Below are 15,029 nucleotides of genomic sequence, written 5' to 3' on the forward strand. Positions count from 1 at the left end.
TATTTAAGTGCTTAAAATAATGAGGAAAACGAACTCTGCTTTAACGAGTTTTTAATTGCACGCAGCAAGGGGTGATTGCCCCCACCTGTCAAAAAGCTATTCAGAGTCTTGCTGCCATTCCGGTCTGCATTTAGATGAAGAGAAGGGAAAGTTAAAAATCTGTCTTAGTGCCTGCTATAAAATAAATCCAAACAAAAAAACCACTGACCACTTGCTATTCTCTCCTATCTGCGAGGCATGGGTGCAACAGCCCGCCGGCATATCCCATGGATAAGACATGAGGTATGGATGGTCCAAGGTGGCCAGTGGCGGGGCTGCATGGGGCTGTGCGTGGGGCTGTGCCACCTCCCCATCTCCCAGGCGTGCTGGAGAGCCGCGGGGCAGCTGGGCACCCGAGGGGTCTGGCTCTGCTGGATAAATCCCAGGTGCCCTGGACTGCCGTGGAAAAATGCCTTCGGGTGGGCCCTGAGCAGCCTCTGCTGAAAGCGGCTCCGTTTGTTATTAGCGTCTGGGTGACAGAGGCAGGGACCCAGCTTGCTATTTCTGTTGATCCAGCTAAAGGTTACAAGTTACTAGTAGATGTGTCTGAGGAGTTTGGTTTGACATCAGTGGGTTTTTTCATCCTGTGAGTACATAGTAAGGCTTGATAACAAGTTTCATTGCAAGCATAGGTGAATGATTAAATTTTGAATTTCCAAGTGACCCTGCCACACGGTTCCATCGAAAAGTCAGTCTTTCATCCAAACCTGTGTTGATACAAATACCTTTCTGAATTTGAGGAGGAATTTTTGCAGTCCAGCACTGGACGTGGCTACAAACGTGGGCTTGGGTGCAAACGTAAGCCTGATGAAAATCCAAGTTAAAATGGATTGTTCTCATCTATTTTTTGTGTTTCAGTAAAGCTTAGTATCCAAAATAAGTGGAAAGCGGGCATGGAAATAGCATTAGGCTTGTGAGGCTTTTAGATACGACCGAGGGAAGCTGTAGAAAATAGTGTATGGAGACTGGTTGTGTGTGATGGCCCAGTGTTGCTGTGCTCAAATAACAGTCTGTAAATAATAACTTTCTGTCCGTGGCTCTGAGTGCTTGCTTGCAGGAGGAGGGCTAGCACCATGTACTGTGTTTTGCAGCTGGGGAAACTGAGGCAGGGTAGGATTGGGTCGTAGCAAAGCAGGTCACTGGCTGAAAATTCACCTCTTTGCCTTCTAGTCTAAGTCTTTCTACTCCTCCCACCTCCCTCTCTGCAATCTTTCTTTAACAGGGCATGAGGAGCAGGGGCTGAGTGATTTAACAGCGGCCATTTCTCTCTCGATACCTATATGGCTCATTTTGAAGAGCTGGAATGAAAGGCTGCGACCAGCATTTCAGAGTTTAGCTTTTACAGGAGGAGTTCCTTTGACTTCAAGGGAGCTGCTGAAGATTTATGGGCTGCTGTAGCACTGATCTGCATGTAGCCATACGTGTGGTGCATCTGGAGAGCTGGTGTTAAATATTGGGGTTGTGCTGCGTAACTAACCGTTTCCATTCCTGCTTTTCAGATTTAACTGACACAAATAAACCGATGTCTTTTGTTAAATCAACTTGAAAGTGATTATTAAAAACAACCAACGAGCCTGAATCCACTCCAGCGAGGAGCAGACGTGCATGAGAGCTTGTGTATATAATTTGGACAATGCCGATGCTTGGATCATAAGCATTTTTATTGCAGAGGGTGCAATCTATCAACATGTCATTTGAGGTTTTTTACATTTGTCTTGGGTCAGGGCTGCCCCAGTTTTTAAACAGTGGCTCTGTCACTCAGCAGCTTGGCTGACACTTTGTTCTTCTATTAATTCACACGAGCGTCAATTAAACAAATTTATAATTTGTGGGCTAGGCGTTAAGAAAATTCTCTTGTTCAGTAATTAAGTTGGGAAGCCTGGAGTTTCAGAGTGGAGAAACAAAGCGCTGTCATACTTAGTTCCCCAGTAATCTCTCCTTCGTAGCCCTGTGGATTAAAATGATTGCTGGCTGTCAGGATCTCTGGCAAGGAGCCAGATCGCAGTGGAAGAAATGTGCTTCTCGCTGCAGCGATGATAATCTTGGCACAAGGCGTTGCTTAAATACAGTTGTGCACGCTCGGCTCCGTTACGGCAGTATGGAAATCCAGAGCACGCCCAGCGCGGTTGCTCTGGATTTGTACCGGCATAACCAAGAATAGCTGAGATGCTTTTCAGAAGGCTTCTGCGTTTCAAGGTATTTGGCCAAAGCTATGTGGCATGATTAGGATGCTAAAAGCACCCTTATTAAAGACTAATTAAGAGGCAGCATCATTGATGTTGCTATTGCAGGGAAGTTGGTGTAAGAGCTCAGGGTGTACAATAGAATGGTTTCCTTTTTTAATACTTGATGTCTTAATAACTGTCTTCGTGTATTACTGAAAAATATAACATGACCGCCCTAATCAACTGTTCACGTTTAAGTGGTATCAGCACTGTTAATTAACTCAAGTTTTAAGAAGTTGGGGAAGCTGAAAGCTGATGTGCTTTCATTCGGTGTGCTGCTAAGCTGATTTTCATTGATTTGTGCTTGTGAATTAATCAGCCATCCGAGCACTTAGTTATTCCATTTGCCTCTGCGCTTTCTTTGCTTGTAAATGATATCTTTGAAGTTTATTAAAAGAATGAGTCATGTTGTAGCTTCCTAAGAATTTTCCCCCTCTGTAGTCATACATTTTTCATGCTGCTCAAATCATAATCTGTATAATGAACGCAGGGAAAATATTGCTGTATGGAGCCGCGTCTATACAGCTGAGCTTTGGAGATACATATCCTATTATTTGCATGGCTGGCTGCTCTAATATAAGAACGTTTAAAATCTTTTTCAGACTTTCAGAGCCGGGCTAAAAAATTGATGTACTTCCCTGTTCAGCACTCCCCCGACTTGTCTGCAGCTGTGCACAGTCAACCTGTTTCCACACTGGCTCTTGAGTTATGGTGCGCGGCTCTAATATCCTTTGCTTGAGGCAGATTAATAGAGGAAGTCCCTCATAAATTTACCAGCGAGAGACTAATTGCTTCCACAACTTGTACAGTTTCTAATTAGCATGAGTCTGTTTCTTTTGTAGCCCTATTTAAGCACTGCGTGGTTTACCTTGCTCTAATTTTAAGTGTTTGCAAGGGGTCTGTCTCTGTTTATTGCTGGACATGACATGTTCAACTTTAATGTAGGTGAATTAGGTCTTGGGAGTGCAGCATCAGCTGGGACCAGGTGCCATAAACATAGCGTGGATGCAAATGCCATTTAAAAGAAGTAGAAATGTTTTTCCTCTGTGAAGAACACGAGAACGCAAAACATAATCATCCATAAAATTGTGTGCGCTCTGTTTTAAAGACCGGTGCTTGATGGGATTTTGTGACTGGAATAAAACAGCTCAGCCGAAGAGCAAAGGTGATGAAACCACCTAGAGAGGTACAGAGGAGTTGAGCTTTTGTCTGGAAGAAAAGCCGTTTCTTGTGTGAGTTTGCCCTTTTGGGTGCCAGTGGGTTTGAGACCTGTGTTGCGAAACCACAGGTTAAATCAGTTGGATGAGCCTTTAAAGAATTTTATCTGGAAAGAAAGAAATAAGCAAAAATACATCTCAGGAAGCTGCATACTGCTGAGCTATTTTATGAGAATTTTACTAACATAATTAAAGATGGAGCAAGGCAGTAGCGAATTTGAGGTCATGGCCAAGACTAAATTAATAATTCAGGAGGTTCAAGTGATCAAATCTCCAAATTAAGAGCAGCTGATCTCAAAATGATGAGGCTGAAGTTGGGTGGAGTAGGGTGTAGGAGAACCTCAAGTTCTGACCAGTGATCATCGCAGGGCACGGAGCTGGCTGCTGCAGGGGGTGGGTATTGCAGCGACCCAGAGGACCTCAGCTTCTGTTGCAAGTAAATCACCCCAACCAGCAGTGCTTGTGTCTTGGCTTTGTGTAGGGCACAGCAGGAACACGTGTCCCCCTCCGACACGCTCTCCTTTGGTCCGTTTGCTGTATCGGGTGGTTGGGAAGGGAGCTGGAGCAAGAACCCAGTATCTCTGCTGACTTAATACAATTAAATCTGAGATGAAGGTGTCTTTTGAACAATGCCGCTTCTAAAGTAGCGACTAGTTTTGAGCGTGCTTCCAGAAAACGATCAGAAAAGCTGTTTCCCCAAAGACTCGTGCTCCTGCCTGCTCACACTAGTGAGTTAGAGCTTTGCAGACTGATGTGCGGTGGGAAACTTCTCTCCGTGCTCTGCCCAAGGGATGCTCGTAGCGCTCGTCACGTCAGCCCGCACGTGCTGGGTACTTCCCACCCCATGGACTAGCTTTTTTTTTTTTTTTTGGGTGCAGATACAACATGCCAGCACTGCGTGACCTTTATTTCTGCCAAGTCAGGGGAGAGCAGGAGCGATGGGGCTTTGGGGGTGCGTGAGCAATGGTGCTGGCCTTCTGGCTGGCAGACGACATTGGGTGGGAGATCTGCCATCAGTGCAGATCAATCGTATAAAAAAAAATCCCTCGGTTTCCTGTGGACGTTCGCTCTGGGGCAATTACTTAAGTTCTCAGCGTTTCACAAAGCAGAGCGGACTCTTTGTGGAGTGGTAGGATTCTAGAAATTCCTCAGTTGATCTGGTGGCTTTTGACCAAAACAACACAAGCTGCTTTTTAATGTCATCAGGTCAATTCTAGTCATCAGTAAACAATAAGAGTTTTTCTACAGCATCAGCTTAAGCCTGGATTTTCACCCTCCCTCTGCATGTGTGGGAGGCGCAAGCAGAGACGGACTTTTTTCCAAACAGTTCTCAGTATTTACTGAATTAATTTAAGCAAAAGATGGTACAACATGCCAGCACTGCGTGACCTTTATTTCTGCCAAGTCAGGGGAGAGCAGGAGCGATGGGGCTTTGGGGGTGCGTGAGCAATGGTGCTGGCCTTCTGGCTGGCAGACGACATTGGGTGGGAGATCTGCCATCAGTGCAGATCAATCGTATAAAAAAAAATCCCTCGATGTTTCCTGTGGACGTTCGCTCTGGGGCAATTACTTAAGTTCTCAGCGTTTCACAAAGCAGTACGGACTCTTTGTGGAGTGGTAGGATTCTAGAAATTCCTCAGTTGATCTGGTGGCTTTTGACCAAAACAACACAAGCTGCTTTTTAATGTCATCAGGTCAATTCTAGTCATCAGTAAACAATAAGAGTTTTTCTACAGCATCAGCTTAAGCCTGGATTTTCACCCTCCCTCTGCATGTGTGGGAGGCGCAAGCAGAGACGGACTTTTTTCCAAACAGTTCTCAGTATTTACTGAATTAATTTAAGCAAAAGATGGTAAGAGTGAGATGAGCTGGAGGGAGTTTTTATAAATGCCTTTTATATTTTGGGGTGTTTGCTCGTGTACTCAGCCCTGAAAAATAATCTGTGTGTTTACTGACTGTGTTTGCACTGGCTTTACTGTGCCAATGTTATTTTTGTATCTAGCTCATGGCCCTCGATATCCAGGGAGGATATTGAGCTGTTTGGACAAGTGCCCCCAATCTCTATTTATTTATTTTTGTTTTTTAACAAGGGTCTGGAGTGCTGAATGCCTGGAAGTCGCTGTAGCTGTCCTCTCCTGTAGGTGAGGTCTGGGGGGGAAAAGCAGGGAGGAGCATGCTCAATATCTTCGTTAAAATGCTACCACCCCCCCGACAGGCACTTGGTGAGCAGCCTGCAGACCTCCATGTGAGAACAGAGCTGCTGATACCAAGCCAGAGAATTAAAGAATAATCTTGGAAACTGGTGACTTATGTTTCTTTAGATGGAGGAGGTTGAGCAGAGTTCTCCACCTGGTTTCTAGAAGCACTTGGCCACGTGAGGCTTCGTGTTCATCCTTTCATGCCGGCATCGAGGGTCTTGGTGGAGGGAATTGCTGGAGGTAGCAGCAGAGCCAGCAGCAAACCAGCTCTCGTGGTCGCCTCTAACCAGTGAGCTCATTGCTGAGCAACTGGGGTACTTCTGCCTCCCAAAGAGTGAATGAAGAGCAAAGAGCAGCACCTTCCTCTAGCCTTGAAATTTTCTTATGGTTTTGTAAGTCTTGTCCTAACTGGAAGTCAGAGGAGCAGTGCTGCCGTGGAGAGGAGCAGCGAAGCAGGCTGGATTAGGAAGATGAGGTTTCAGCAGTGCCATGATGCTGTCCAGGGCAGCTGTCCTTCTTCCCCGACAGCTTCCCCCATGGCCCCGTGCAAATCTTTGTCTCCCTTTTTTCCAGGCTGTAAAAAGAGAGTCCCTCCCAGAGGTGTTGACTTGCTGGCTTCGTTAAGGATCGTTAGGTGCTTGGCTACTGCAGAAGAACAGCTTAGAGCAGAGCGGCAGAAGCAAAGCCCTGTTGTTTCTGGGGGAACTCTCTTTTTGCCCCCAGTGAAGATGCTTTCATCCCCGTGGAGTTGCTTCTGATTTAGCAAATGTGTCTTAGAGAAGGGAATGGGTGATGTGGCACCAGACCGTGCAAATTCACCATTTCTGCACCTTTAAAGCCCAATTCCATCCCTCTCGTTGGAACCTAAAAATTAGCACTTGTCTTCAGAAGATCTCAAGGTTCACAGGCATCTTCTGCTTTGTTCCGCTTTTGTGCCATTTAATTTTTTTTTTAGTGATTTTGCTCTTTGTGCTCTCAAGAATCATACACTTTGTGTATGCACAGAACAGGATGATTTGCACCCTTGCAGGTATTTTTTTTTCCCCCCGTTTTCTTTGGAAGGAAAGGCGTTTAAAAGAAATCTGCCACTTCTCTGGGCTCAAGCTGCCGTTACCTTGCCAGCATCTGCACCTGCACCTTTCTCCTAATAAGCCACGTCTCTGCCAGTGCTTGGTCTGGGCACCGCTGCCCGGTGGGACTCTGCCCAGCCCATCTGCACATGGATGCATAATACTTTACAAATGCCCGTTTCTTACAACAAAACTGGGAGTATCTTAATTTTTCTATAAAACGACCAGTAGTTGGGAAGAACCTTGAGATCTCAAGATCCAAACAATCACGTGAATAAAACTGTGTTACTCAAAATCTCCAATATACATATTCATAGAGCCTCAGGTTACGGTTGCCTGGGTCTCGTTGCGTGGGCACCATGGGGAAGACAGAAAATGGGTTTCAGCGTGCAGGGACTGTCTCTTCATCTTGACTGCCAAAATGCTCTTGGTCTGGGGCAGTTACAGCAATCGTCTGTAGCTAAAATAGACAGTTTTAATTCTCTCATAATTAAATTGAACAGCTGGAAGCAGGGAGAGCCAGCACTGTACAGCTGGGGGAGCTTCCCTGGGCACAGTTAGGGAGGAGGGCATGTAGGCCCTTGTAAAACCATCCTGGAACGAGATTTGTGTGGATACTAGAGGACAGCGGCAGAAATCGCAGCCTTGGCTTGGAAGGGGAGAGGTCCTTACCTCTGCAGCACGTAGGACAGATATCTCAAAGTGTCACGCTGACTTGTTGCATTGGTTGTTCGTGAGACTTTCTTCCAGGCATGTCACGTTTCAAAATGAAGTGACCTTCTCAAAGGTTCCTTGGTAGCTCAGGAGCACGAGCATCCTCCATTGGAATGCTTTTAAAGCTACTTTCCAGGATAAAGACTAACCTGTGTTTTACTGCTGGGGAAGCCTGGGCACACAGTAGTTTGGTGATGTGTCACTGAGGGAGACACCAATTTTTTTTTATGCCATCTCCAAATCTGTTACCTTTCCATAAGATACAGGGTGAAGGGGGACAAAACAGACCGTTTTCAGGGTTTGCTGTGGCTGATGTGCCAGCTTGTGAAGGGTTAAGCTGACAGTGACGGTTTCCATGTTTCTTCTCAGGGCGTGACGTACTGCGGTGAAAGCTCGGCCAGCAACCTCACCATGGCCAACGTCCCCTGGCACGAGGAGGTGGTGCGCTTCGTCCAGGAGCTGGCCGACCTCATCCCCGACTACGAAATTGCGTGCGAGCACGAACACTCGAACTGTCTCCTGATAGCTCACAAGAAGGTGAGGCTGTGCCAGGGTGTGAGACCAGGCACCGTATCTTCTCCTTGGAAGTGTTGCACAATTGCCTTGTTCCAACATGTTTTCTCTCTAGAGTTAGCTGGATATTTTTTTTGGGGGGGGAAAGCGTAGCATGTATTAGAGCGCTGTGGAATAGTTACTGAAGCTGCTGCAGGTCGCAGCTGCTCGTGACAACACACAGCGCTACCGTGGCAATCCAGGCAAGAAGCATTTAACAGCTCGAGGAGGAGTTCAGTGCAGTATCTCCTGTGCTCTGTCACACTCGCTTTGCATTTTGCGAAGAGCAAGAACAAATCTTGTTTAGGTGGGTCAGCTGGCTTTGTCTTGTTTCTATATTTTCATGATGGTTTTCAGTGGTATAGACAGCTTGCTAAGGAAGCTACGCCAGAATAGGCTAGGGTTGTGTTTTTCCTCTTCTGGACCTTTGTGATACCTACCAGAACCGTAGACCTCCTTCCTTTCAACCAGAGTTAAGATAATGTATTTTTCTTCCTTTGGAGAAATAATTTTGGCAAGAGACATTGATATGTGGCTGTTAACAGAGGATGCTTTCCTTTGAACTGGAGCTGCCCTTCTGCAAAACTGTTTTGCAGGATAAATGAAGCAGTTAGAACAATTATACGCGTTCTGCATCCTAATGGTGGAGAAGAGGTAGCGGTGCTGCCTTCTGACACTGCTCCAGCATCCCTTTACGCTACTGGCGTGCTTCGCAGGCCAAGCATGTCTCAGCAGCCTGTGTGTGTGTGTAAAGCGTATTGTTTGAAACTTGGGTTCCTTCGTAAATACCATCGACACAATCTGAAATACAAATGAAATGCCAAAAAAAAAAATTAACTTTAAAGGATGCAGGATATGAAAAATATCAAGTACAATTTGGCTTTCTGAGCTTCAGAAAAGCTTAATAGGAAGATAATAAAAATGTATAATAATGTGCTAGCTAGGCAACTGATGGAGCAGCTACTTATTATGCTAATTGTGATGATTTTGCTCTCTGCATATTCTTCGCTTGTGTTTGCTGAAGTCACGAGCGCTCTCGTGTCCCTCGCTTAAACGGGAGCTGGTTTTAGTGAGTGGTGGTGCAGGGCTTTCCATGCGAGGTGATTCACAGCACGCACAGGGAATAACTGGTTAACATCACCACTTGCAAAAGATCTGAAATATTTCAAATCCATGTTTGAAAATTGTTAGAATCTCATCGTTGAAAACTTCTGCACAGTTCCAAAACCGTTGCTTGCTTTTGCAATTTGCGGTTTTATGGGAGCAGCTGTAAAGGAGCAGAGAAAAACGGGATACCTGGCACTATTTTTGTTTTAACTCACCTTAAAGTTGCTTTATTTACAGTCTCGGTCTTGGTGGTTGCCACTGGCAACTGTGCCTGAGCAAATCCCTAAATGCAAAATATTCTTTTCCGTTCTAAGGTGAAGGGCCCAGGGAAAGAAAGGAAACAGATTGCCACCTAACTTATCGATGCATAATTTAAGTAACACCGTTAGTAACAAGAATAGATTGATACCGGCCCAGGAGGAATTCAACAGCTGCTTTGCTTTCCAAAGCCATTAGGAAAGGGCGTCTTTTGGAAACAATCTATACTCGGTACTAAAATAACTAATAAAAAATAAATTTATTTCTATTACATTTAATTCTGAATTTCAGGCTCCAGTGGAGAATAAAATTTGTCAGTGTATATTATTTGCAGAAAACCTGTACTCTGGGAACAATCAAACTGAGTGAGTAATTGCAAAATCAAAGGTTTCTTTAAAAAGTTAAGGAGTTGCAGGAAGACGGTAATAAAAATCATTAGGAAATGTGATTTATTTCAGTGTGTTCTTCTAGGTCTGAGTTTTGAGGTGTTCAAACAATGCTCATATTAATAATTTTAAACGCCAATATTGAAATGCCAGCCTGTACGAAAGAGTCTGGAAATGTCAGAGAAATAATGCATCTTCCTTGCAGCCTCTGCTCCTTGATTTATGGAGAAATTGATTTGCATTGATTGGCACCTGCTTACTTGCTGAATAATAATTTAGGACTTAGACTCTGAAGTCTCTTAAGGCTAGGGATTTAGGTAGAAAAAGGGATTTTAGGTAGAGGAAACTGTGGTTTGTACGTCTGGTGTTATTTTCTGGGGAAATCAAGAGGCGATACAGAGATAGGAGCTGTTGCATTTTTGGGGTACTTCAGTGTCTTAAAAATCTACCGTTAAGCTTCCAAGTCTCTTCCCACACACACATCCCCCTTTTTTTTTTCCCCTGCTGACCAGAAGTGGGTTCCTGGTGTCTGAGTGCCTTTCTGGTGCTTGCGAAAGCCTTCAGGACTCGGTCAGTCTCGGGAAGTGAGATGTGTCACACTTAACCTTGGAGAGCTTTGGATCTGGCACTCCTGCGCTACCCCAGGAGAGCTTGAAAAGTCTCATTAGCTGAAGCCCTACAGTAAAATGTTTGTTTTCCAGTTACCCTTCACAGAGCCCTAAAAAATAACACAGAACGCCTGCGCCCCACTCACCGTGACCTGAAAAACCATTAGTTACTGATATTTCCACTTCTTTTGGGCCAACTGGGTATCAGCTTCCTAAACCTGAAGGACAAGCGAGGACAGCCAGGGTTGAGTGCAGCCCTCCCTTGGCTTGATCTGGGCTCCCATGGGTGGGAGGGCTTCTCTTCCCTGTCTTTTCTGCATCCTCCTCCCAACTTTCCGCTCCCCCCTGCACGCTGGTTTCCATCTCTCCTTGAGAGGTGCCTGGTGTGTTTTGGCTCCATCCCATTTGATTCTTTTCTTTAGCAATAGTGCTAAATTCTTGAGTAATTACATTTGCTTTGTATCAAATCCTATAAACACCATGGTACAAAAAATCTAATTTATTACAGTGCTTTTGAACTAATTGGCTGAGATAGAGACAGCAGCAACTTTATAATTTAACAGTTAATTCAAGTAACCTTTTCCAGAGAGAGACCTTAGGTGGCTGCTTTTCCTGGGTTGTAACAATAAATGTATCCTCGAGACGACCGTAACAAGTGCCTAAGGAGGGGGAATGTGCTGCAGCTGCCTTGCAGCAAAGACTTCTTTGAATGAAAGTTAGCACTTGGTAATTTCTAGAATAAAACCCTCTGCCCTGCTTTGTTGAATTTGCTTTGCGCGTATGTTTACCACCCACTCCATTGTGTCGAAACGCTTGCCTGCCAATTATCTCCTATTGCGTTCATTTAAACATCTACCTCGCTTTTGCAAGCGGGTTGTCTTCCAGCCACGTTCTCCCTGTTGCTTTACAGCCGCGGGTTTCTTGTTAGTGCAATTTGTATTGTGTGCTGCTGCTCGGTCTGGTCCTTAGCAAGTCTGCTAGTACGTGTGAGCATCCCTGCCTCTTCCCTGTGATGCTGGGATTGATTTCCATGTCAATTAGCCGTGCATAGCACAGGGAATAGTCCTGAAATCCCATCGCTTTTTGCTCTTTTCGGAGGTCTCGGTTAACAGGGTGAAATGAATGGCTGGTGGGCTCAGAAAAGTGGCTGCCATCATCCTTTTTTGCCTTAATAAATAGATACGCCTGACTTCCACAAGCAGATCCCAGTCCATACCCTGGATCCAGATGTTCCCTCGTGGTGCGGATGCAGTCCTGTGCCCCGGACCTCCCTTGTCCCTCACCAGCTGGATTATTTCCCTGGTGGATGTGGTCTGGGTTAGCGTTGAGTTCTCCAGTGTGGCAGGGTGAGCCTGGCATCCACAAAATGACTCAAGGCGGATGCTTTTAGGAAGGTCCCTGTAATCATTTCATTTCTCATAACCAAAATGCAGTGCCGAGGGTACACAGGGTACCTCCAAGGCAGGTGTCACAGGCAGTTTGAACTGAAATGAGTTGGGGGGGGATAGCAGCCTGGACAAAGGTGCTCATCACTCTCCATCAACCAAGAAATCTTCCCAGCAAAGAGGGAATCGGCCTTTTCCTTCCCACTGGGTTTTCCAGCACCGCCCATGCCTGTACCGTGGGGGCTCTGGGTGGGACGTGAAGGCTTCACGTGCGTCCTGGCTGCACTTGCAGAAGGCTCAAGAGGCTGGGTGAAAGGCGTTGAAGTTGTTCCATGCTGAGCATTTCATCTATATTTAGGGAGGAAAAGGAAGCACTTAACTACCAGCTGCAGATCGACTAACAAGGGTTATATTAGAGAAAAATAGTCCATCACATTTTATTTCCTTCCTGCCTTGCAAATCATTTGGGGAGTATAAGCTGTCCTTGCGATCTAGCATCCCAGATCCAGAATTCGGATCACGTTCTCTGCCTGCTCGCCCATCAGTTACCCCGTACCCGTGACAGCATTACAGTGCAAGGGGAAAAACAAACTTGGGTTGCTGCTTCGTGTTAGAAGGTCACCAAATAGGTGCAATGTCCCTGTGTCTGCAGCAAACGCAGGGGATGGGGTTGCTCCCTAGCTGAGGACGAGGTGTCTCAGTAGCCAAAGAACAGCCTTAGTGCAGGTGTGAGTACGAAATGTTAGTTTCCTGAAGGTTTTTTTCCCTTTCCTTTGTCTCCTTCAAAATAGGAAGGTGGCTCTGCTGTGCTTGATCTGTTAGTTATTAAAAGAAGATCACAGTTGTGCTAAAGTAATCCATTTTTCATCCATTGGAATTAAAACTGTCTGGATGTAGCCCTGGTTTAATTGGCAGACGAGATGTTCTGCTCTGCAGCGGGTAGGGATTAAAAAAAAAAATCTGCAATAACGAATATTTTCTTTAGAATAACTCAGGCAAGATTAGATGTAATAAATAGAAGCTAACAAGTTGCAGAGGAACGGTCCCACGGGCGTAGGGCCATACGGCGCTGGCGAGGGACGGTGTCCGCCCAGCAGTGCACGGGTCGGGTCAGCGTTGGTTTGGTGTCGCCTTTTTATTTCACTCTCTTGGGAAACATAATAGCGAATCCCATTTCCAGGCGTTCTCGTTGCCAGCTTTGGAAGGTGTTTCGTCTGCTTTAACGTGTCTGATTGCTAATGAGCACTTATTTAAGTCACTGAATGTATAACTACAAGGCTACTTTTTGTTTCCGTCTAAAATTGATGGAAACTTTTGGTACTGTTAGCTGTTCATAGATACTGTCTGCGAAGTTGCTGAGGGGTTTAAAGCTCGGTTATTCCCGGGGCTCGGCGTCACTGTGCGGATTTTCGTTCAGCCCCACAGACATGGGATGTAGTGAGACTCTCGCCTCTGTGTGCCTGGTGTCCTGTTGGATTGGTTATGACCTTCTATTGCACGCGTTTGTAACTTAATAACCAGCTTAATCTTAACTTCTTCCCCCTAAAGCCTGAGGTTACTACTGGTAATTAAAAAGAAAAGTTTTTTAGCTTTTTAACAAGTAATATGACCCTGTTAAGATTAATCTTATCTACAATATTTCTTCTTTTCCTGAGTGACTCTAGCTCAGTCACTTCCACTGTCAAACAAAGGGAGCCTTAAATAATTGTGAGCCTTAATTAGGTGAGAAACTGTGTGTAATAATTCAGTGAATTATTTGTTTGACTTGGAAAGCTTCATACTGGCAGGTGGCGAAAAGAGTCATAGCAGTTGCGTAATGCAAGTGCTTTGCACTCCCATTACATATGACCTGTTTAATAATACCCTGTGTGAAAGTGTAAAAGCTGTTTTGTTTATTGCAATGATGGGCTGTCTTCAAATTTTAAATTAAGGAGCTCAGGACTGGAGCCATCAAGATCATTTTTCCAGCTGCCTTTTTGATGTCGAGCCCAGAGAAGTGGCTGACGGTGGAGACCAGCGATAGAAAACCAGTAGCTGAAAGCTGCTGCATTGCAAATCTGGAGCGGTAACTAATTCCCGAGTAACACGTTTGACATGGCATTACCCTCTACTCGGACATCTCCTGTTTCGGGTACTAGCAGTCTTAAATGCTTCTAAGCCAAGCGACCTTGGGAAGCGAAGTGGAGTGGGAAGATGTGATTTTATTTCTCAGAAGGGGAGTCCTAAAGGTAAAGACTGGGAAATCAGCCATGGTGAGAGCGGGCTGAACCTACCCGTCCAGCTTCGCACACGGCCTCGGCTGCCGTGGTATTTAAATTCCTGCAGCCTGCAAGAGCCCAGCTGCACCGTCTAGACAGTTCATGAGACTTCTGTCCATTATAGAAAATCCAGATGTGTATGTTACCCCACCGAATGTGGGGATGTGGTTCACGGAGCGATTCTCTGCAAGCTTTGTGCTGTTTCTTTAGGACCGGTACGCTGCAGCAGACCTGGGGTCTGTAAGTGTCCCCTGGTCTCTTTGGTGACAATCAAAATGTAAGAGGAAATAAAAGGGGTGATGGGTGTTAACTCCTGCCCTGCCACATGGCCAGCTGCGGCCGGTGTAAAATCAGCCGGGATGGATTTATTTTTGTATTCATATATTCACATATACATATAGTGTTTTGATGCTGCTGAGTTGTTCCAGCTGCTGCCAGGGATTCTAAGGAGAGGAGCATTTCTACTACAGATTTTTTTTTTTTCTCTAAATACTCTTAATATAAGCCCGTGTGGGACGAGTGGTCTTCAGTGACCCTGTGGGCTGTGAGCTCACCCGGCCTGACACAGGCAGTCTGCACAGCTGGCAGGAGGCTGCACGGATACTTGAAAACAAGTTTTTGGGTTTCAGGACCATAGATATGCAAGCATGGAATTAAAAATAAATAAAACTGCTTAAGACCTGTGTGCAAAGCCACACTGTCTCCCCAGAACAGTGCTTTTCCTTAATAGCAAAAGAATATATTTAAGCAAAGAAAGTATTTCAAGGAAAGCCACTGAAAAACAGACTGAGGATATCCTGACTGCTTCTCCAAAGATAATTCAGAGATAACTTTTCTTCTCGGGAAAGAATATAAATGGAGCTTAGTAGTGGGGTTTTTTTTAAATCCCTCTGTGTTTAAGTGCTCAGGCGGTGCAGGGACTGTAATGTTTGCAGGGTCTGAATGCATTACTTCCCTTAAAAAAAAAAAAAAAAAGTCTTTTTTCAAAAAAGTATTTTGGTTTTGGTTTTTT

General features: G+C 45.2%; 1 protein-coding gene across 1 annotated transcript in view; it reads left to right on the forward strand.

Annotated features, from left to right (window-relative positions):
• The window catches only part of TYW1 (tRNA-yW synthesizing protein 1 homolog), a 111,233-nt gene that overhangs the window by 86,945 nt on the left and 9,259 nt on the right, over nucleotides 1-15,029 (forward strand). The window contains exon 15 of the mRNA XM_009276393.2: nucleotides 7,833-8,000. Within this exon, the coding sequence (XP_009274668.2) occupies nucleotides 7,833-8,000 (168 nt within the window). The remainder of the gene's footprint in view (nucleotides 1-7,832; nucleotides 8,001-15,029) is intronic.

The sequence above is a fragment of the Aptenodytes forsteri genome, unplaced genomic scaffold, assembly GCF_000699145.1.
Source record: "Aptenodytes forsteri isolate BGI_AS27 unplaced genomic scaffold, ASM69914v1 Scaffold209, whole genome shotgun sequence".
In the NCBI taxonomy this organism is placed as follows: Eukaryota; Metazoa; Chordata; class Aves; order Sphenisciformes; family Spheniscidae; genus Aptenodytes; species Aptenodytes forsteri.